General features: G+C 45.8%; 2 protein-coding genes across 2 annotated transcripts in view; both read left to right on the top strand.

Annotated features, from left to right (window-relative positions):
* LOC142771316 (uncharacterized) lies at nucleotides 1-14,115 on the top strand. The gene is made up of 4 exons (XM_075872796.1): nucleotides 1-124; nucleotides 3,554-3,673; nucleotides 7,341-9,189; nucleotides 13,714-14,115. Exons 3-4 carry the CDS (start codon nucleotides 7,445-7,447, stop codon nucleotides 14,015-14,017), a joined length of 2,049 nt encoding a protein of 682 aa, XP_075728911.1. The 5' UTR covers nucleotides 1-124; nucleotides 3,554-3,673; nucleotides 7,341-7,444; the 3' UTR covers nucleotides 14,018-14,115.
* A 1,577-nt stretch (nucleotides 14,116-15,692) lies between these two features.
* The window catches only part of LOC142772238 (uncharacterized), a 30,778-nt gene continuing 23,600 nt past the window's right edge, over nucleotides 15,693-22,870 (top strand). The window contains exons 1-3 of the mRNA XM_075874433.1: nucleotides 15,693-15,774; nucleotides 17,960-18,115; nucleotides 22,366-22,551. Coding sequence (XP_075730548.1) covers nucleotides 15,693-15,774; nucleotides 17,960-18,115; nucleotides 22,366-22,551 — 424 coding nt within the window. The remainder of the gene's footprint in view (nucleotides 15,775-17,959; nucleotides 18,116-22,365; nucleotides 22,552-22,870) is intronic.

The raw sequence follows: 22,870 nt of genomic DNA, 5'->3' as shown, positions 1-22,870 counted from the left end.
GTCAAAGCAACGCAGTGCGGCACATGCCTGCGAGGATATTCCAGGCCAACGCCTCCTAGATTTTTCGTGCCTGCCGAATGAGTGCGAAACGCCGGTCATCTGTGACAACGCTGCCTACGTAGAGGTAAGGGTCTTTGTACTTGGCCTATGCGGTCGGCAATTTCGGCATTTGCTACTAACTTCAGAGGATGCCTTGTATTAAAAAGTTGCTTGCTGAATGACGGCGTCACTTACGTAGGGATAATTATAATTACGTTTACGCCTTTTTAAAAACTTTTTACGTTATTTTCGTTGCATATAAGCTCCAAAAACGTAAAAACCTATTTGAAGACACCCCTACACTCTAAAAAAAGAGCGAGTAAAAAGGGTGTCCTTTTGTCCCACAACAATAATCGTCATCTATATTGCGTTCCATCTTTCCGCTATCGCCCCGCGCCCGATACATTCCGGTCACAATCGACATGCCCATTATCAGGTTACATTGCATTCTCGGAAGGAAAGTGGCCAGTGCCGAGTTTTCAAGATAGGAAGCGCACGCAAGCCTGATGACGATTATTGTTGTGGGACAAAATGACACTCTTTTTACTCGATATTTTTTTAGAGTGTACTTGAGCGGCGCCACCACCGTAGTTCCGACGACCACCGCTTCCGAAGTGACCACCGATGTCACGGCAGGCACGGGAAATCTAGGAGGCGTTGGCCAGGCAGATTGGCGCCTGGCGTGGTATCACCGGCATGAAGCAACGAAACCAACGCTGGAGCACACGTGCACCGGATCACGTCTAAGTGTATTAACGCCTTGAGTGTGGCATGTACTCATGCTCTTACATGACACGCATCTCATAATTATATTGCTTGCACCAGTCACATGCCTTCGTCATCCATTCACGTGACGTAATACCAAATTTGGCATATATGAATCTAGCGAAACTTCCCCGAGCGCATCATGAGTGCAGCATGTAGTCATGTTGTTACATGACATGCATGTCATGATTATCATGTTTGGACATGTCATTTACATATGTTCGCGTCACGTACTATTGAATTTGGTACATGTGAAGCTAGCGAGACAGCCGCGAGCACAACATGAACGTAGCATGTAGTCATGTTGTTATATGACACGCATCACATGATTATCGTGCTTGCACCAGTCACATCCCTTTGTCGTCCATTCACGTCCCGTAATACCAAATTTGGGGTATGTGAAGCTAGCAAAACGGCTGCGAGGGCATCATGAGTGTGGCTTGTATTCATAATCTCACATGACACGCACGTCATGATTATCATGTTTGCACCAGTCACATACCATCGTCATCCATTCGCATCACGCAACGCCGATTTTGTATATGTGAATCTAGCGAGATGGCTGCGAGCGCATCATGAGCGTGGCGTGTAGTCATGACTCATGACTTACATAACCTGTATGTCATGATTTCCACATTATGGTCTGTTGCCTGTGTTCGCCATGCAATCATGTCATAGCACACCAGTTTTGCAGCATGCCATGTGAACGAGACCACCGCAAGAGCAGCAAAACCATGAAATGTAATTCATGACATACATGTCATGATTTTCTTGCTATGACTAATCAAATATACTCGTTCGTGATACAGTAACGTTATGCCATACAAAGTTTGGTATAGATACCATTATGCAAACGGCCAGGAGAGGTAAATGTCGTAGGCGGCTAGATAGATAGATACGCTCAAAGTCGCCAAAGTTCGCTAAGAAATGCTTCGCATTCAACAAAGAGGAAAACAAGGAAATGCATGCAACTCCGGCAGCGTTCGCTGTAAACTCGCGCACAACTGCGACGCCACAACTAATGGTGTCATCGATTGGCAGACTCGGGGGGGGGGGGGGGCACAAACTCAGCGCCAGAGCACTCCACTCTGGCGGAGAGTAACAGGAGGGAATATGCCAATGGAACACACGCTCTTCCTGACGAGCAAATGGCAGGGCCAGAATGGAACGCGCCACGCGCGTCTCTCTTCTTGCATGAGTAGGTACGCTGCGCACAGTGACGCTACGCTAGCAAAACGTGAGCTCCGATGCGAGGCGCAAACGACGCGAGTGGCGTTCCTGGGCGCGTTGGCACCGTTTCAAGGCACGGAGCGCTAGTAACTTTCGGTTCAATTCACCGATTTTCGCGAAGTAGAAAAATTTGCTCCGTGGAGTAGATCGCGCGACAAAGCTGCTCCAGATCTGCCAATGGAACATACAGGGTGCACTCTCAATCTGCGAATGAAATAGACTTGCTCCGTATGTAGAAGAAAAAGTACTACCAGAAGTGCTCCGAATATGCCAATGACATAGAGTTTCATACAATAATAACTAGAGAGGAATCTGGCGGTGCGATCGTGTACCTCTATGAGAATGATGTATGAGCGAAGTGTCTATGGACTTTTTTCTGAAGTTTCAGTTTCGTTCTTCGCACAGCATGGGTAGTGGGGTGCGGTGAAAGAGGCTGACGTTGTGCCTTTATTTTCGAAGAGGCTGACGACCACTGGATCTCCTGATTTGCTGCGACGTTGCAGCTTTACTAGTCGTATTTGACGGTTAAAAGAAGCGTCGTCCCCTCACCGCTGCACTTAGATGTAGCGTCTTATGCCAGTGCAGGACATTGCCTCGAGTGAATGTTTTTCACGAGCGCGTCTTGCCTAAGCTCGTTTTAAATCGACTGCAAACTGATGACGAAACAGAGGAGACGCACCGTCGCGCTCCGCTGACTCGACTTCACAACAAAACCGGAGGTGCATTGAGGGCATACCACTGGGATCACTGGGACAGACGCACCTAGCGTCGCAGAAGACGAAATGATAAGTGTTTCACGCTTAATCCTGTACTGTTATTTCTATAAACAGATAATACATACTTCTGAGACAAAAACAATCAAGTTTGTTTTCAAGTGTTGTGAAAAATAATTCAATAAAGCTTGATGCCAAATCTGGAGTGCAATAGCACAGCGATGCAAACCCCGATGATTGAATTCGTCCAGGCTTCACTTTTGCCGTCTGGTCGCGAAAACTTTTTGCAATAAAGTTCTTGCACAAATAATTGAATCAAGTTCAAATTAAATTTGAGTTCATATCACTTTGTTTTACCCCCGAAAAAGAAGCTTCGCGAATCTCAAGAACGTAATCCATTCAAAGCGGATCCGAAGCCTGTACTTCCCATGATTCCCATGGGGGTACAAGTGCCACCGAAGTAGCAGGCGTACACACTAGCGCCAGATTCTGCTCTGGGTATTATTGTTTGAAACTCTGTGGCCAATGAGTCACACCATAATTTTGGACCTCTTGGCAATTTAGGGGCTGTTTGAAATTTAGCACAGTCGTTTTATGATTAAGAAACACTGAAAAAAAATCACCTAACAATCGGCCAATCACCTGCATTGCGTAAGAGCCACGAGAAGAGGTAAAGAAGAAGAAGTCCTTGCTTGCCTGGTCATTACTCCCCCTTTGTGGGTGTGCGCCAGAGTGTCAAGCATCATTATCATCATCATCATCTCTGCCGGGACTAGGTTCGAGTATCGACTGCCACATCCTTGCAGATTCGGCATCCGTCAACCTGACTGCCTGGCCCAGATCTGTTGCTGTCAAATCGTTTCAACGCTGTCGTCCTGAGCTGCCATCTTCCGTTTTGCCTCTACTCGCGTACTGATATCCACAAGGTGAGAAACTACACCATGTTTAATCGTACGTCTCCGATTATAAATATAGCGGCGTTTACCAAGTTTCCGCAAATTTGGTCCAGTACCTGTGAGCTGCGTGAAAAAGGTTCAGAGCCAATAGCGGAAGGTTTTAATTTCAAAGTGAAAAGCATAGTCAGTGAATACAATCTAAATTTTGAAATTAATTTCATTCACGCAAGCAAAGTGGAAAGTGTTGCGAATCATGCAGAAAGTAAGAAATTTAGGCATTTATTTTTACATCGTTTGTGGGCTCAAAACTAGTAGTTAGCAAGCAAAGTAATAAAAGCCATTTATTAGCTGTCAATGATCGCTGTTATCTTGAGGGAGAGTAAAGTAAGAACTGCAGTCCATCGCCTTTTTGAAGACACTGCTTGTCATTGTAACCAGCATATACATTATGCGCACAGGGAGGGGTGAGTGTTGGGAGAATAGCTGCCTCTTCAGTCACCCCAAAGGGGGGGGGGGTTGGGGAGGGGGGTTACTGAGGCGCAGCGTGCAGCCCCCATGGAAGACCTCACGACCACTTGGGGTGACCGCTTTTCTTTAAAATGCGAATGGCTTTCTTATGGTGTCATCCATTGACAGATTCGCAGCACTTCCGGTAATACTTTCGTCTGCTTCATCTGGAACAAGTCTCTTTTATTTGAGGATTGAAAGTGCTCCCTGTATGTTTCATTGGCAGATCTGGAGCAGTTTTGTCGCCAGATCCACTCCATAGAGCAATTTTTTCTACTCCGCTTAAATTGGTGGATTTGATCGGAAGTCTCAAGCACCCCGTGCCTTCAAATGGTGCCACCTTCAGCCGCGCCAACGGACGCTGGTCGCGTCAGTTTTGCCTCGCGTCGGAGCTCACGTTTTGGTAGCATAGCATCGCTGTGCCCCGCGTACCCATTCGTGCCAAAAGAGAAAGGCGCGCATCGCGTTCCATTCTGAACCTTTATTTGTCCTAGATAATAGAGCACGTGTGTTCCATTGGTGGATTCCCTTCTGTTGCCCTCCGCCAGAGGGAAGTGCTTCGGCGCAGCGTTCGTCGGCCACTCCAAATCTGCCAATCGATGACTCCATTAGTCGGGCTATGGCAGGCATCCGGTGGCGGCGTCCGGTGGCGGCGGACATGCGCGGACAGGTGTTTTGTTTTCGCTCTCACTCCTTCTCTTATTGCAACAGCTGTGGGCGTGTGTAAAGCCCCTTGGTGCACGTGTTTATCCTCGCCCCTAGCCGCTGGAGCCAACGCCGACTAAATTGACCATTTGCGGAAAAGTGAGCGCCCCCTGTCGTGTAAACAGGAAAGCTTCGCTTTTGGTTGGAAAACAAAACGCTTGTTTTGTTGCTTTAGGACCAAAAACGCATGCCCGTTACTGAAACAAGAAGGTAAAGGAGAAAAACATTCTGTTGATGTTTGTATACACGGTGTAAAACAAGAATTTCTCGCGTTTCAGCCTGAGAAATAACCAAGTGAGGTGATACCTGCACTCCGCTACCTCGACGGTTCGCCAGGCTCATTACGCCTGCTCTTTTAAGAAGAACATTATGTTATACACTTGAAGTTGAACCTTGAAATGTCTGTCGATTAACTATAGGTTCAGTGAGGACGGCTTGTGCACCGTCTGTGAGGTACGGTGTTTACGTGAAAACGGCAGTGTTCGCCGTTACTACGGGTCATATTGATGGAACGCCAGGCTGATGTTTTCCAACCAAAACCAAAACGCCTGTGCAGGAACACTACCTGTGCGGTTACTGCTCATGCGCAGTGGTTTTCCCGCAAATGGTCAATTTGTCGGCGTTGCTGGAGCATGTCTTGTGAGAGCGTGTAGGAAAGGGTAGTTGCAGTGCTTCGCCTTCCTTCTCTCGCCATTCGCTCTCTCTTCTCTCTGCGCACGCGTCTCATTCTCGACCGTTCACTGGCTGGGCGCCTCTCAAGAACAGCCGGAATGTGCGCTCGAGACGCTGCTGTGAAACGCCAATGCAGAGCCGAGAACGCTGGCTCCTCGCTCTCGACCGTTCGCTGGCTGGGCCCCTCTTAAGGCGATGGCAGAAATCTGTGAAGGCGAATGTCAGACGGCAAAGGTGTCCCCTTTTGGCGCAATAAATGTATTCATTCGCATTTCCTCACGATTCTCTTCGATAAGGCAGGGGCATTTTTTGCTGTAACATCTGCAAACCAAAGCCATGACTGCGCATGATGAGATTGCCCCTGCCTATATTCTTATTTATAAGACGCTATCAGACTCCCCAGATAGCATACCATAGTTGTGCTTCGTTCGTACGTTATTTTTCGCGTCAACTTGCTATAATCGGGAGCAACTTCCTGTGGCAATGAAGGGAAAGCTATGGGGGCAGAGCTACTGCACATGTACTCCTCTGCGAATAAGTCAGGTGCGGCTCGCATCTCGAATGACGGCCACGTTCGACTAATGTCATTGCATAAAATTTTCTACGCCTACTTATACAGACATTTGTCAATGAAATTCGCCACAAGCTTCTTCGGTGAGTCGTCTACATAATAGCTGGAGGGTGACAACCACTCACCGAAAGGTGAGTACGCCATTTTCACTGTGAGATGCACCTAAAACGTGCGAAGTTTTCTGACGTTCAAAAACGTGAAATGACACTTCATAAATCAAAACAAATATTAGTATCTCCTTGGTTTTTGGGACTATATTATTGCAACATCTCTTTATAAATAGCATCCGTAGAAAACAAAGGGATGTTTTCGTGATTTTTCACACCAAAAGCATAGACGCATTTGTAGGACTATATACTTCAGCTGAGGCATACACCCACTTTGTTCGGTAGCCTTACTATCCATGCCACAGAAAGTTTTCCCCAAATCTAGCTGAAATAGTTGAGACGTAACTGCACGATGACTTCTGGCGTTTCTCACTGTAATGAGGCTTCTGCGGTCGGAACTTATTTTTGGCCCTAATTCCATCTCAAGCAGTAACATGACACATTTAATGTAAAGATTTTCTTACGCCCGTCAACTTTACATTTGTTGTCCGCCTCGGAGGAAAAATGGCTATAGTCCTCGGCTGCTCACCCGAAGGTCGGGGGTTCGATCACAGCCATGATGGTTGCAATTCGATGAAGGTGAAATGGTGGAGGCCCCTGTACTGTGTGATACGACGATGATGATGATATGTTGGGTTTAGCGTCCCGAAACCACCATATGATTATGAGTGACACTGTAGTGAAGGGATCTGGAAATTCCGACCCTCTGGGGTTCGTTAACCCCAGGGGTTAACCCCAGGGGGCCACGCGAAGACCAAATGTGATCACGTGGGCCTAGAGCATCTTCGCCTCCATCGAAAATGCAGCCGCCGCAGCCGGGATTCGATCCCGCGACCGGCGGGTCAGCAGCCCAGTACCTTAGCCACTGGACCACTGCGGCGGTGCACTGTGTGATGCCAGCGCACGTTAAAGATCACCAGATGGTCAATATTTCTGGAGCCTTTCACTACGGCGTCTCTAATAATTATAGCACGATTTCAGGACGTAATACGTCTGATAATATTATATTCTATAAATACAGTATTATATATTTCTTATTTTATACTATATATAATATTATATATAACAATATAATATATTATATAGTATCATATATTTATTATATATATTATACATTATAGCATATATTTTTCAGTCACACTAGATTACTCTGGAATGCGGCTGACTGTTCTGGACCTGCTGAGCAACCATAGAGGTCTAACGCTTCATCATATTCCATAACCAAGCGGGTGCGTCATCATGGAAGGCCCGCAAGGAGGAACCGGTGTTCACCTCTTACCCTGCACAGCTTCTGATCAAGAAACGTGTCAGATCGTCACCGAGCTGGTTAGCTGGAACAATTTTCTCCGCGGCTTGCGATTCGAAATCCGAGAAGACCACGAGAGATGTAACCAGCTACACGTAACCAACACTGCCACCGCAGCACCGTATGTGGAAAGTTCCGTCACAAAACCATGGTCAGAATGCCTGGAACTTCTTGGGTGGATATTGACGACGCACCGGTGCATAGGCAGCGTCAGCCTTGCGCTTTCTTCAACGGAGTCTAGAAGCCTGCCCCTCCTGAGCGCCCTTTGTCAAAACAGGTGTATCAAAAGCGTTACAGTAGCTAGGATGAATACTTCGACCGCTAGCGCCATTTCCACTATACTGCCTTGCCTGACCAACATTGAAAAACTGCAACTCACGCCCGTGGAGGTACCTCTGGATGTCCTTGTAGGTCCTCTGTGTGCACTTCTGGAGTCGTCGGTGTCGCTCAGTAGCCTACACGTAGAGGGCACGTTTGCGGAAGACAGGATGGTTGACACGCTCTTTAAAGCCTTGTTAAAAAACCCCACTCTAACAGGGCTTCACTTCCAAGACATGTCAGTGCACGGTAGTCTGTATCCGCAATCTGTAAAGGAATTCCTCGCCTCCACTACAATGCTAAAGGTTCTTTACGTGAGCACTAAAACACCGTCAATACAAATGGCCGTACTCGAAGGCCTTTTGGAAAACTGGAGCGTCGAGAAGCTATCGCTCGACTTGTTCATGGTGACAGAAGAGACCACGGCTCTGATATCGCGGATAATCGAGACTAAGCCAGTAATACGCATGCTAGAGATTTCGAGACCACTTCCTTTACCACCTGTTCATAGAACAGTTTACGACTGTTGGATTCGTCCTCTCATGGAGAACGACACTCTGGAAGAAGTGAGACTCCCCTTGTACGCACTGCATCCCGAAACGTGGTCCGCTTTCTTCCGGGCGCTGCCAACTAAGGAAAACCTGAAGAAGTTTCACATCAGCTCACCATTTTACCTTTCTCGATTAAACTGGCTTTGCGCAGAGCTGAAACATAGTGGATCGGAAGAAAAAGTTTCCCTCCAACGTTACACTAGTGCGTACGACATTGAATTCCTACAGTCGAAGGTGTTTTCGGCAGTCGATTTGTCGTTGTCGCAGTATGAACAAAAGTTAGCCGTCTTGGTTCAGTTACCGAATTGTCAGCAGCTAACGTCCGTCCGAATCGATTTTAGGTTTGACGACCCCCGGATATCAATTCCATTAGCCGAATTTTTGAGATCGACTAGAACCTTGCAAAAACTAGACATTCGCGTGATGTGTGTTCGTGGAGCAGGTGGGCGAAACCAATGGTGGAAGCACGTGCTTGAGTCGCTGTCTCTGAACAAGACGTTGACGAAATTGGTGCATACGTCTTATAACATGACCATCCAAGACACCGAGGACATGGCCGATTCGATCAAGCGGAATACGTGCATACGGCGACTCTCCCTATTCTACACACCGCCGGAGAATAGCAGCGCATTCATTCGGCGCCTTTCGAAAGGTATCGAGGAGAATTACAGGCTAACCGACGTTAAATACTCGGGATACTGTGAAGAGGAACTGGCCAGTCACTGGTTTGCTGTCCAGGAGACAACATGGCGGAACTCAGGTCTCGTCTCACGAGCGGCTCGAATAAAGCAAGCATCTTCATTGGACAGGTAAGTGTAAAACAGAAGCGAAGCCATTTTTTTTATGTATCATGTGTCCAGAGTTGTAGGCTTCTTGGCGTCTGCTTCTTGTAAATACGAGTTTTTAACTAGTGTTTAGTGGTCCAGTCTCTTACTAAAAATATTAAAATACCACGGGTCGGTTGAGTACTGCATGTATGCCTGTCTTGGGATGTTTATGGTGAAAAATTCGTAAACAGGTGGGTAGAGGCTGCAGTTGGCGTTTGAACAAGTGATCTGTTTGAACAAGGCTTTCAAGGCTATAACAAAAAATCAAGTTCATTTGCCGAAACGTTGACTGCAGTACTTACCTCCTGTTTTCAAATTTGTTATCGCAACCATCAATTGTCTCTTTATTGCCTTTCTTAGGAAGTTTATTTATTTATTTATTTATTTATTTATTTATTTATTTATTTATTTATGTAAACCCTCATGGTCAAGGATATTGAAGATGGGAGTGATTATAATAAATGACGTACTATATAGAAGCAGATCAGATGATCATAGTACACAATTTTCTAATTATACAGGTTCAGCTAGTCGTAACAAGGACATGTGTTCACAAACTAATTATAAATAATGATTTGAGAAATGTGCTAAGGCTACAGGCATGTACGCAGCAAAATAAAAATCTAGTCATGGATAACGAAATGCATACACGTTGCGCAAAAAATAGAGAAAAAACAAAGGAAAGAGAATCCAGGTATACAATGCTAATTAAAGTTCCTCCAAACACATGATTGTGTTGAATTGTTACATTGTTACAATCTAATCAGCAAGGTTGTTCCTTTCAGTTGATGTTGAACGGATGAAGGACTGAAAGAATCCTATTGTGTGCTATCTTTCAAGGCCAACTTTGTAACGGTGGTCGATACTAGAAGGTATGCATTGTGGCCACAAAATCATTTCGTTCTGAATAGTTTAATGATATACGTTATCAAAAAGAGCGAGACGGGCAATTTTGGACGATAAGATAGCGGTGTTTGTGAACGATGGAATTTCTTGACAGACACACATTTGCGGTACGATTCTAGTTAGACAAGATGGAGCGAGCTGATTGCACAAGTTCCAAAGAGGTACTTAGTTTGTCAGTAATAGAACCACAAACAGCGCATGCATATTCTAGTTTTAGACTTACGAGGGTTATATGACGAAGTATTTTTCGGGATGAAGGGGTATTCAGAAAAGTTACGGCGTAGATAGCCATCTACGCCGTAACTTTGCAATCTGAGTCACGTAGTCAATGTGGGTGTTCCGAGATAGGTTAGAAGTTCTATGTGCGCCTAGATATATATACGAGCGAACACATACAAGACGAAAATCTTTGAAGAGGTGCACGTGCATGATGTTAGAAGAACTGGACACGCGCATGACTTTACATTTATGGTCGTTTCTTCATTAACTATTGTTTACACTAGTTAGCTACGATAGGTAAATCAGACTGACCGTGAGAATAATCATCGACACTGGAAATTTCGCGAAATACAACACAATCGTCGGCGAAGAAATGAATGGTAGATGTTAGTGAAGGAAGGTCGTCACTATAAATTAAGAACAAGAGAGGTCCGGGCGTTGAACTTTTCGGTGCACTGGAGTTAACGTTTCAGTGTGATGAATTATGGCGGTTAGCAACTGCGAACTGTGTCCGGTTAGATAGAAAGCATTTAATCCACCTAAGAAGGTTAGTGTCACAATTTAGTAGACTTAGTTTATAAAGTAAAAATAAATGTGAGGCTTTATTATATGCTCTGGCGAAATCCAATCGGCCAAACATGAATGAATGAGAAGACGATGAAGTTTGTGAGTAAAGATCGCGAGTTGAGTTTCGCAAGATAATGATTTTCTATATCCTTGCTAGGCTGGAAGGAAAAATGTATTGGAATCAAGAAACTTAACGAGATGGTTGGAAAAGATGTGTGTTCAAGTAGTTTACAGCTAGTACTTAAGAGTGAAATCAGACTGAAGAAAAGGTCCAAGAAAGAGCCACACAGTTCATCTATAGCGATTTTAGATGCAGCTCAGTGCGAGACCGGCAAGCTCGAGCTAACCTAATGCCATTAGCCGAAAGAGACCACTCATCACGTTTAAAATTTCTATATCAGTTAATCAAGGGGCACTAGAATGTCAGCGCTAGCGAATGGATTTCATTCTTCTCCGGTTGTTTAACGCGTCAAAGACGCGAACTAACAATCACTCCTTTCCGTTCTCATAACGACAGCTTTAAGTATTTTTTCCGAGAACAGTGACAGATTTAAATAACATTAACAGCAACATCATTCAAGCAACTTCTTTCTCAGCATCTTCATCGTTTCTTGATGGCTGAAACGTGATCATTTATTTTTCATAATTACCGTCTGCTTCCTTCTCCGTTTCCTGTCGCTTTGTTCCATTTGCAGTTACTGTAAATGCAATTTTTGGAGTCATTTAGCATGAGTTTGATATGTTTAGTGAATGTGCTTGGCATAATTATTATTGTTATGTTATTTTATATTATTATTATTATTATTATTATTATTATTATTATTATTATTATTATTATTATTATTATTATTATTATTATTATTATTATTATTATTATTGCAATCTTCCTGTAAAGAAATTATATAATAAATTTTCATTCATGCATTGCATTCCACCCAACTAAAACTCCTGAAAATGGGTAGTGCTACAATAAATAAATAAATAAATAAATAAATAAATAAATAAATAAATGGGACAATAATTAGTTGCGAGACTTTATTGTCTGGCTTGTGAAGTGGCACCACTTTTCCGATTTTTCATTGTATAGACAGAGTAGATGAATCCAAAGGCTGCTGAAAAAGTTTAGCAAGAATCACTTAAATAATGGCCTTGGTGTTTTTTGAGAAATTTCGTGCTCATAAGTCATAGCCCGCTGATGAGTGATTGCTCAGGAAATCGATAAGTTTGGCAATGGCATCTATGTCAACAGTCACTGGAGGCATAACACAGTACTACGTCACCGAAGGTTTTTTTTTTTTTTTTGTGACGAAGCTGACGTTGGCCAAGCCCTTCTCAGCATCCGAGAGCAATATTCCGAAGCGGCGTAAGCCCTTTAGCCCGACCGACGGGTCGCCTAGAACAACAAAATCGTACTGGTGAGTGGGTGGAAGGCGATCACTACAGGAGGCGGCAAATTTTTTTCGCAAATGTATCGTTAAGAGTTAAAGCGTATTGTTTCATTGGTGCATGATTGCCTCTCTATATAGAAATATATGTTTGCCACGTGAGTGCTTGATAATGCTCCAACACTTTTTGGTGTTTATCTTTAACAAATTAGGAATTTCGGTACATAGAAAGTTGGATTTCGCGTTTTCTAGTGCCGCGAAGTTGGTGTCGAGTGCAGCTTTATAGTAGAACCAGCGTGTACTGTTAGGGGCGAGTTTGGCGGAGCGATATAGGCGTGTACGATATGTGCGAACTTTCCACACCAAGTGAACATGTCTTTTGGGCTGAACTGATCAAGCAGTAAGACCGTTTTGAAAGTGGTAGGCAAAGAGACTGCGTACATTCAGGAACGTTAGAATTGTTGTTTGAATCGCTTTGCATGCTCACGACTGTCTTGTGGCTATAACAGTGGTGCGGCATACTACTGCGGAGCTAACACTCAGAGGCACCTAGAATTGGGCAAAACGATTGTCTTCGCCATAGCATGATTGGTAGTGCAATTCGTGCTTAACTCGAAAGTGGGTTACTACATTAGCCGAGCCGGTTTGTTTGGTCTTTGAGCATTTGTTTTATTTATCACATAATTTCTGCTCTTTAAATCAATGCCAATATAACCATGATTTCATAATAATTTCTTCGTCCCTTAGAATTGTGTGAAATAACGGTTGCGTGAATCCATGCCCATCGTTTTCTTCATGCATTTTTTTTAGATAAAAGTGACAACTAAATTGTTCAATCAATCACAATGGAGCGACGTGTGGACGTTGGTAAAGAAGGCAATTGATGCTGCCTTGTATAAACAATTATGCAACATTTTTATTGACAAGAAACAGTGCCCTTTTTTATGAGTAATGCAGATTTTATGAAGCTATTTTTTATTTATTATTATCAATGTCAGTTATTGAACTTTAGCAGATTGTTCAGAATAAGGAAATGACTACTGCCATATCGAGGGGAACTGGTCTGCCAGCAACAACTGTTTTCGCTCTTATTGGCTCACAAGCCTGCAAAATATGTTACACCAGAATACGTAATCAGTGGCTTCCATTACCGACGAAGTTTTTTGCCGGAGAAGTAGGTGCATATTGTGCGACACTTTTTTGTAGCCGATATTCCTTCTGCCGACTGTTAGTCCCCCTGAAAATGCGTCTGATTTTTTTTTAATTTACATTCCCCCATTCGTGATTATTGCCTTCCATTCACCTGCTATCAGACTTGTTTCTCGAGCTATATTATTCTAGCCTGCAAGTGCTAGTACAAAGTCTACACTAGAGTGCCTCGTATAAGAAAACGCGACTTTCTCGAATGGCAAGCAATCGTCCCGTGCAGGTACGTGACGGGAGCCGTGGAGCGCGTCGCCCGACACCCTGCCCTGCTGGACGAGGTTGCCCTGAGAGCTAAACTCGACCGTGCCGAACTGGCGGTCTTGGTGCGAGACCGCCTGATGCAAGTACGATCCATGGACGGTTTCATGAGGGCCGTTGGAGTAGTAAAGGAACGTGTCATTTGCCACCCTGCCGAGGACGGCCGCATGCAGCTGGACGACCTGAATGAGGACTGCTGGAGCCACGTGCGGCGGTACCTCGTGACCGATGATGTCAGGCGCGGTGCAGTACAGGCTGATAGTGCATGAATACGGAAGCAGCTTGCTTCTCACGTGGACGTGTGGTGCCCCGTTTAACGTGATTTGACTTGTATTCATTAAAAACGTAGTATCTTAATCTTTGAGGACTCTTAGGCTTTTTTTTTTTCAAAAGGAACTGCCACGGTAAGTAGTCTAGTGGTGATGGCTCTCCAGTTCTGACCTCGAAGTCACGTAGTTTAATCCCGGCTCCAGCAGCCGCATCTCGATGGAGACTCGCTGAGAATCTCGTGAGTCAACTGATACTGAGGTGCGCGTTAAAGAACACGTACTTAATGGACAAATTTGTGGAACCCTTCGCTACGGCATCGCTCATAATCATTCGTAGTTTTAGGACCTAAAACGTCCCGTGTGGTGGACTAGTGGCTAAGGTACTCGGCTGCTGATCCGCATGCCACGGGATCGAAACCCGGCTACAGCAGCTGCATTTTTGATAGAGGCGAAAATATTGTAAGCCCGTGTACTCGGATGTGGGAGTACCGGGAAAAACTCCAGGTGGTCGGAATTTTCGGAGCCCTCCACTACGACGTATCATAATCATATGGTTGTTTTGAGACGTTAAGCCCCACATATCAGTCGATCAAATCAACCTCGGTAGGTACATGGACGAAAACCCTACACTCCTCCCGAAACGCAAAAACTTGTCCACCGACGTCGACCGTCGTGCCGCGGCGTGAGCGTCAACGCGCGCGATGCGAAAATTCGTCGAGTGATGACACCTCATGATATCATACCGACGTCACATATCGACAGAAATTGTTACTTCAACACGACGTGACGTGACCACGTGATTTAGTGTCATCCTCACTTGGTGACAGCCTGACAAAAATTCGATGTATTGATTGATATGTGGGGTTTAGCGTCCCAAAACCACCATATGATTATGAGAGACGCCGTAGTGGAGGGCTCCGGAAATTTCGACCACCTGGGGTTCTTTAACGTGCACCCAAATCTGAGCACACGGGCCTACAAGATTTCAGCCTCCATCGGAAATGCAGCCGCCGCAGCCGGGATCTGAACCCGCGCCCTGGGGGTCAGCAGCCGAGTACCTTAGCCACTAGACCACCGCGGAGGGGCGACAAAAATTCGAAGGAACGTAGAAACGACGGCAAGAGAGATCCAGACCATCCGGTGCGTTCTCGTGCTCGTTTATGTGACCTCTCAATTTCGTCACGCCGTGAACCAACTAGACCAAGAACGTGTTTTAGCTTAGTGAAAGCATAGAGTTTCCTGAAGTTAAGTTTAGAGGACTTGGTAACTGTGATCGTTCAGCGACTATGGGAATGATCGGAAGTACACGCATTCTCCTATAGTCTCTGAACTTGCGAGCTTCGAACGCATTTTTGCGAGCTTCGAACGACTTGTTTATTGCTGTGTTTGCGTTTCGTTTCGAAAGAAAAAATTAAGCATTTTGAAATTCGTGACCCAATTTGAATTGGTGAGCTTAAATGGCGGAGGGGGCGAATTGCAACTGGTGATAATTTGCCGATTGCCGTTTATCGGCAAAACAGCTCCAAGCCACGCGAAGCCAAACGGAGCCGAAAGTACGAAGATTGGGCAAATCCTTGTACTACTCGTAATTCCCATGCTCGCTGAAGCACCATGCGTTGCAGCTCCCCTAGACACTAGCGCCAGAGTTCCCTCTAGCGTGTTTATAGGTAACTCTATGGGTGAAAGGTGGGCAGATCACGGAGGCCGTGCAAAACCAGGTGATGTGCAGAAAGCTTGCAATGCCTCCGATCCCGGAGGTAGTGCGAAATGATGATGTGAGCAAAAAATAAATAAATAAACGCCACCCGCATCTTCCCACGGGGGGAACTCGAGTAAATACGGCCCGGAGGTTTAGAATAACGTTCGCAGGCGTTGCGGGCGTTACTTTAGTTGCGGGCGCCATATGAGTTCTACAAAAGTGTTTGATCCCCCTCGGGAAAATTCTACGGACTTTCGCCCCGACCGCAAACCCAAATGCACGGAAGCTACACAGAGAAGTTTACGGGCCGTGATCGCCACACGCTATTTTCAAATTTCTGCGCGTGGGCCACAAGCACGAACGGCGGCTCGCATTACGACGCATGCGCAGTGGCAGTGATCGCACAGCAAGAGCTTGCGGTGTGCTATTCTAAATCTCCCTATTGCGACGCAGAGTGGTAAGGGTATGACGTGAATGTTGCGTAAATGGGTATGGTTTGGGAATGCTTAATTGTTATTTCTTTTTTATTATTCTTATTTATAAAAATGAAGAGAACGCGTTTCTTAGTCGCATGATGTCGCGCTTCGTAAGTCAGTGCGGTCCACACCATTCCTGCGCATGCTCACGCCTCGCGTATCGTGCCCCTTGCTTGCATCTCGTGCCAACTGCCCAGGCGTCCGTGCTTCCGTCCATCCGTTCGTTCTTGCTTTCATCCGACCGTGCGTCTGTCTGTCTGTCTGTCTGTCTGTCCGTCTGTTCATCCGTCCATATGTCTGTCTTACACTAGTGCCACCTGCTGAGCGAGTCATGCAACTATAGGTAGTTACAAACCGGTCACAGACACGCATGGACAGACACTCAGCTTCAGAAACTTGGCCCTTAAAATTCACTTACTACTCGGCCAATCCCCTCCATTGGGTATGAGCCATCTTCGGAGGAAAACTACAACAAGAAATACATCAGGTACTCTTGTGAGCTTTTATGTCACCTTCAAGAAGTGACTAAGTAGGCGAAGCATTCAATTGTTCCAGTGGCAGGGCATCAAACTTTCTCACCACTAGCGTCCCGCTGGCGGGACAACATTGTCGATTGTGATATGTTATGCGAAAGCAAAAAACGTTCACGTTCGCCTATCACATTGCATTCCTCGACGCTGCTTCTTATCACTGGAGTCCGTTCTGTTGCTCTTCGCTCACTGGTGACGCTAAAAAAGCGGGTTTGATACCGCGCTCGGCAGTCAAGCTTGAAGAGTGACGGAATCGGAAGGATGTGTGCTATGGGGTGTGAATGCACGTTCGAAAGCATCGGGTGGTCGATAATATTCGCAGCTCCACAGTACGGCGCTCCTTATATAGGCTCATAATCATATCGGGATTCAGAAGCGTAAGACTCCAAAAGTAATAATTATTATCATTTTATCGATCTTACTGATTACCGATTTCCCATGTTTCTCACGACGGGAGCGATCCAGGTTCATTTTCTTTCTCTTATCAATGGGGATATCAGCCACACGTGACAAGTACTTAGCCGTCAGGTATGTGTTTACAAGAACATAATGTCCTTTTTCATTTGTATGTTTGCTTTTCTCTTTGTTCGGTTGCCTCGCCGTGGTGGTCTAGTGCCTAAGGTACTCGGCTGCTGACCCGCAAGTCGCGAGATCGAATCCCGGCTGTGGCGGCTGCATTTCCGACGGAGGCGAAAATGTTGTAGGCCCGTGTGCTCAGATTTAGGGGCACGCTAAAGAACCTTAGGCGGTCAAAATTTCCGCAGCCCTCCACTACGGCGTCTCTCATAATCATAAGGCGGTTTCGGGACGTTAAATTCTACTTATCATCATCATCTTTGTTCGGTAGTTTTTGTTATCAAAGGTTATCGCGTGCTGGCGTGCAAAGACAGTGACGACGATGACGTCAGCGGAGGCGCACGCAGGGTGAGTGCTTGGGCATGCAGGCCAAGATTTTCTAGGCGACAAGAACAAGAACGAACCGGCTGATTTAGTGATAGCAGCATCATTCTTCTTCTGCCTTCCCCCGGGATTCTCCCACGCTTCTGGACAGGTGGCAGCACCCACAGCTACTCCTGGAAGCGTTTCGTGCGCAAGTCTCTAGCTGGCGCCTGTCGTGTCAGACAACGGAATCGACTGCCGAGAAGAGGGCGACGTGAACACGTGCTGTGCAAAGGTCGCCCTGTCGTGCCGCACTTCTGTCCGTCACTGAGCGTAGCCATTAGTCGTGGTTATTAAGAATGCAATGACGGTGATACGGTCACCACCTGCGTGCCTTCAGCAGTCCCCGTACGAGCCTCGCAGCACCGTAGTGGCTACGAACCAGTTGCGCGAACGAAAAGCAACCACGTCGTAAAGAAGCACGCGGGCCATTCACGAAGGATTCCTTCTTCAAGTGAGCAAGTTTTAACTTTATTTCAACTGAATGCAACGTTACTTTCATGTCTAACGCGGAATTTTGACGATTGGTTCCACAAGACGAGCCAGAAGGAACCTGTTAGAGAACACACTGGCGACCCTCCCTGCCCTACTCCGTCCTTCACTCGGTTCCTAAACGTTCCCTGAACCGAACCCGGAAATGAAAAGAACGAGCGCATTAATCTCTTCCGGCGTATCCAGTCTCAGCTGCAGCTCAATTCGCGACGCCAGCCGGTCGTTCACGTGACGTGAGGAATACCTGTTGTGATTGTCGCCTACCCTGGTTCGGTATGCCGTTGCATGCTCGGCCTCTCTTGTCTCGCATAATCGCCCGACTGTCGTGCGCGATATATTTATTACACTTCGTTTTCTCCGCTTGCGACTGAGCAACAGCAGCGTGTAGTAGAAACGCGCACTCTGTCTGCTTCATTCAATCAATGAGGGTGGAATTGTTGCAATACCCCTCCCCTCCCCCCACCCAATGCTAAATATCACTTTTTGATTCATTTGTGTGGGAAACTGAATTAAAGAAACGGCAAGATAAGAGTTTGCGACGCAGTACTGCTTTTTGCCTCGCGTGAGCCCTGCAGCAGGCAATATCAAGCTGTTACTACTGTCATATGTCTCGCACATCCCAAAGGCAGACGAGTGGTTGCTGCACGGGAAAGCGTCAACCTTTCAATCAGCTTTAGTTTTGACAGTGCCATCCGAGTGTCTGTCGAATCAGCATTTCAGGCTATTGGCCACGCACTGGTTTGTTTGTTTCCCTGTCACATGTGCTCACGACAGTATACAGTCGTCAGCATTGTTCGCGCCAACATGGGAGTGCGTGCCAGACACTTTTGACAGCGATGCCTATACATCAGCTTGACTCCCGGCACATGTAGCAGTATACGTCTGCTACGAGAATATTTATAATCACACGAACCACGTCATCTTAGCGCAGCTTATCGAAGACGCTCACTTATGGTGCTCTGCGTCCAATAGAAAGATATAACCCCGCCGCAAACAAACCGCGCATGTGCGAAGCTTCGTATCATCACAGGCATAGAGTTCCCTAATATACACTAGAGGCAATTAGGGCGCTAGTGTCTATGGGAAATGCGACGCACAGCGCTTCAGCGAGCATGGTCGGTAGTACACACATTTGTCTAATCTTCGTACTTCTGGCCTGCTTCTGGCTCCGTGTTAGTTCGTGTGGCTTGCAGCCGTTTTCTCACGAAACAAAAATCAGCAAATGTTCAGCGGTTGCACTTCACCACCTTGTTCTTCTAGACTTACCTTTCCAAATCGTGTCATGAAGTTCAAGGGGTTGAATCCTTCTTTCAAAACAAAAGCGAAACACAGCAATAAACGAAGCCGCAAATACGATTCGCAGCCCGCAAGCACGAAGACTAGGCAGATGTGTGTATTGCCCATCATTCCCGTGGTCGCTGAACGATTGCAGGGACAGAGCACCTCTAGTTAATTTTAGGGAACTCCATGAGCCCAGTTAGGCGTCGCTAATATAGACATGTGGCCCGCGCTCCTATTTTCTCGCTAGGCGTGTCCATGAGTATTAGTAAGGACATGCTATTTCTCTAGAAGAAAGCTAGCATTATATTTTCCCCGCTTTCATTGCTAGGTCAATTGTAATAATGTCCTTCGGAGGAAGTGCTCCATTGGAGACGAGCTCGAACTGGCACACGTTGATGATGTCTGCAGATTAAGAAGTTATACATGTGACGATGAAACGTGCATTTGTTCACTACGCTCACTATATCTGGGCTTTAACAGCCAAAAACCATCATACGATAAGAGACGACGTAGTGGAGGGCTCCGGATATTTCGACCACCTGGGGGTTCTTTAAGCTGCACTCACCTTTCACAGTACACAGGCCTCAATCGTTTTGACTCTATCCAAACTCGACCGCCACAGCCGTACGTCATTCCTGAAATCGAAGTTTAGCAACCGGTATCTGTAGTTAGGGTCGGTAACACGGTAAGTTGAACTAGTGGATCATTGTTCATGTTGAAATCATGTGCAGTACCAGCGCCCACGAATAAGAACAAAGGACGGGATAAAGGTGATGTTGATTTTTTCGTTGTTTGGCGTACTCGTGAGCTGTGCGCAGTATTTTAATCGTGAAGTTAGAAAAGGAAAGCACGACAAGTGAGTGCGGACATAGACGATACTAGTGTTGTCCAATATGTCATGCGTTGGTCTAGATGTAATGCCCGTGATATCCATGCCTCAACTTTCCAAGATTTATGTATCCACTAAGTCGAAGAATGCGTTTTCTCAAGTATAATTCACGTTTAACCTTGTGTCATGATCTTTAATTAACCACCCGCAAAAATAAAATATGACCCGAAGCAATTTCTGCTCATTAATTTTTATTTTCTTCGTGATGTCTGCTCTTTTCCTTCGATAAATGCCATTGTGGTGTTAAAGCCTTAAGGTAACCGTGTAGTTTTAAGGTCCACAAAACTGTTTATTATTTAAAAAAAATATGCATATTATATCCGTTTTTTTATCTTTTTTGCTTTTTATTACCTCGCCGAAAGACTGATTGTATTCTTACTGTATGGTTATGTCGGTTTTAAATATGTCATGGCAAAATTCATTTCCGTCTAGACGGCATCATACGTACCAGTGTCACCTTTCTTCTCTCACGCACTGTGTTACGGGCGCATCTGTTTTGCGTATTGCTCGAATAAAATAAATGAAAAAAATTGGCCCCGTATTTGCATGTAATCTGCAAATGTCGTCGAAAGACGATAGTCTGGCGTGTAGAGAGAGTGAACAAGACATTTGTTTGATGTTCTGAGCAAGAAAATCGGTGTATGGTATTCTGGAGGCACTGCGTTAGAGTGCCTCGAGCGTGCAGTGGAGGCGAACGAGCACATCAAGTCACGTCACACGTGACACATAAGCGCCATCTGGCAGTTGTCTTAGAAAACAAAGCGCGTGGCTCTGAGACGGGCGTGTGCACCAGTCTCAGAGGTGATAAGATGTAGAACGCAAGGCGATGGGTAGGTGCCACCACCGTGTAGTCTTAGCAAAGCGTTGGAAACACTCGGCTTTCCGTGCAAGCGTTGCATGGTCAGCGCAGCGTGATAGGCGCTATGGTCCTTAGAATTACTTATGTATGCTTTTTCTAGTAAGAGACGCACTTGCAAAATATATACGTTTTATGGTGCCCAAAACATGCGCAATAATTGCTTTTTAATTGACAATTCACAAGCATGAATACTCAACCTTGAGCAACATAGGTGGGCGCTGCGGATGGGGTCAGCAGTTTCGAGTACCCAATGCCGTTCAAGGTGAACAAACAGACAAATGTACAGACAGACAGACAGACAGACCAAAATTTTTGCGTTGAAGGTCCCCAAGAAAGACTATCATCTTTAAAACACTACTTTTGTCCTGCAGGACGCGCTTATCGTATATCGGGAGTCTCACACGTCAGGGTATGCAGCTGGCGGCCGCTTCGTGGACCTGCTGCGATAAGGAAGCTTTTGAGGGACATAATCCACTGGTTTCAGGTAGCGTCGGCACGAGCGTTTCTAGAAACACTCCCAGAGCACGTGTGCGAGTGTCGCCATGTGTCCGCACAAGCGCCACGTGTCGCTGGCGTACACGTCGGGATAGAAAACGTTAGCATTGGTGGGGTTTGGGTACGCGTGCTTTTGTAACAAGCGTAACCCAATTCCTGACTTTTTAAGGGCCGAACTCGGTAGGGTGTGGGTCCTTACCTCGCAACAGAGTGTTGCAGTGGCCACCACTTCTAGTTAGTTTCAAGAAGTGCTCACTAGATGGCGTCGTGCGAATGTGTTCTTGGAAATATTATATCTAGATGACGTCAGTGGTTTTCGTATAGTTGATGTGTAAAGAGAATAGATGGCGCTGTCCTAAGAAATTCACTGCATATGCACGGAGTTAATGATCATGAGTGAGGCAAAACGTCCGTCTGTCCGTCACAGACAGACAGACAGACAGACAGACAGACAGACAGACAGACGCTTCGCCCCACTCATCATTATTCACTCCGTGGATACGCCGTGATTTTTTTTAAATCTGAAATTGTGTCTGCTGTCTGTCAGTTGTGCGTTTTAAGCCCAGTGAGGCTACGGCAGGCCAAGTCTGCATTGTATTCATGCTCTTTGAAGATGTTACTTAGCTATGTCATTAATATTATTTGAATATTTAAGGGATAGCTGTAAAACCTCCTGGCATGGTTCCAGCTGTTTTGCAGGTGACGCTACACCAGTCTTGGTCCCGCGTCTCTACCACGGCACTTTTTATCGTGTCTCAGAGAGGACAGCTTATCTGCAGCCCCGAGAACTGTGGTCACGTGACCTGGAACGAAACGTCACGTGTGACGTCATTGGTGGAGTGGCACGCCGGTGTCAATCCTGGAGCTCGCACTGGTGATCCTAGAAAAATAGAACCGAAGTGGTGATGCGTTGGTTTTTATTTACTTAATTATTCAAATTACCTGCAGCGCCTGAAGGCATTATTACAGGGGTGGGGGGAGATACACAGTATAAGGTATTCTTACATAAGAATAACGATGAAAACAAGATGAACATAAAAAATGTAGCTATACCTGCAACAGTATGTCTCTGAGTGATGTTTCAGTGCGACACTCTTAATCACCGGTGGAAGCCGACTCCAATGGTAGATTGTGTGTGAAAAAAAACGAGTGTTGGTTGACATTTGTTCGCTTCTAACTTTGAGATGTGAAGT

The sequence above is a fragment of the Rhipicephalus microplus genome, chromosome 9 (assembly GCF_043290135.1).
Source record: "Rhipicephalus microplus isolate Deutch F79 chromosome 9, USDA_Rmic, whole genome shotgun sequence".
In the NCBI taxonomy this organism is placed as follows: domain Eukaryota; kingdom Metazoa; phylum Arthropoda; class Arachnida; order Ixodida; family Ixodidae; genus Rhipicephalus; species Rhipicephalus microplus.
The sequence above is the reverse complement of the archived record's forward strand: the minus strand, read 5'-3'. Positions and strand labels throughout refer to the sequence as shown.

Bases quoted from the DNA above. Each gene is read 5' to 3' on its own strand.
- LOC142771316 (XM_075872796.1), top strand. From the start codon at position 7,445: ATGGAAGGCCCGCAAGGAGGAACCGGTGTTCACCTCTTACCCTGCACA. The intron at 9,190-13,713 runs GTAAGTGTAAAA...CGTCCCGTGCAG, and splicing joins CAAGCATCTTCATTGGACAG to GTACGTGACGGGAGCCGTGG.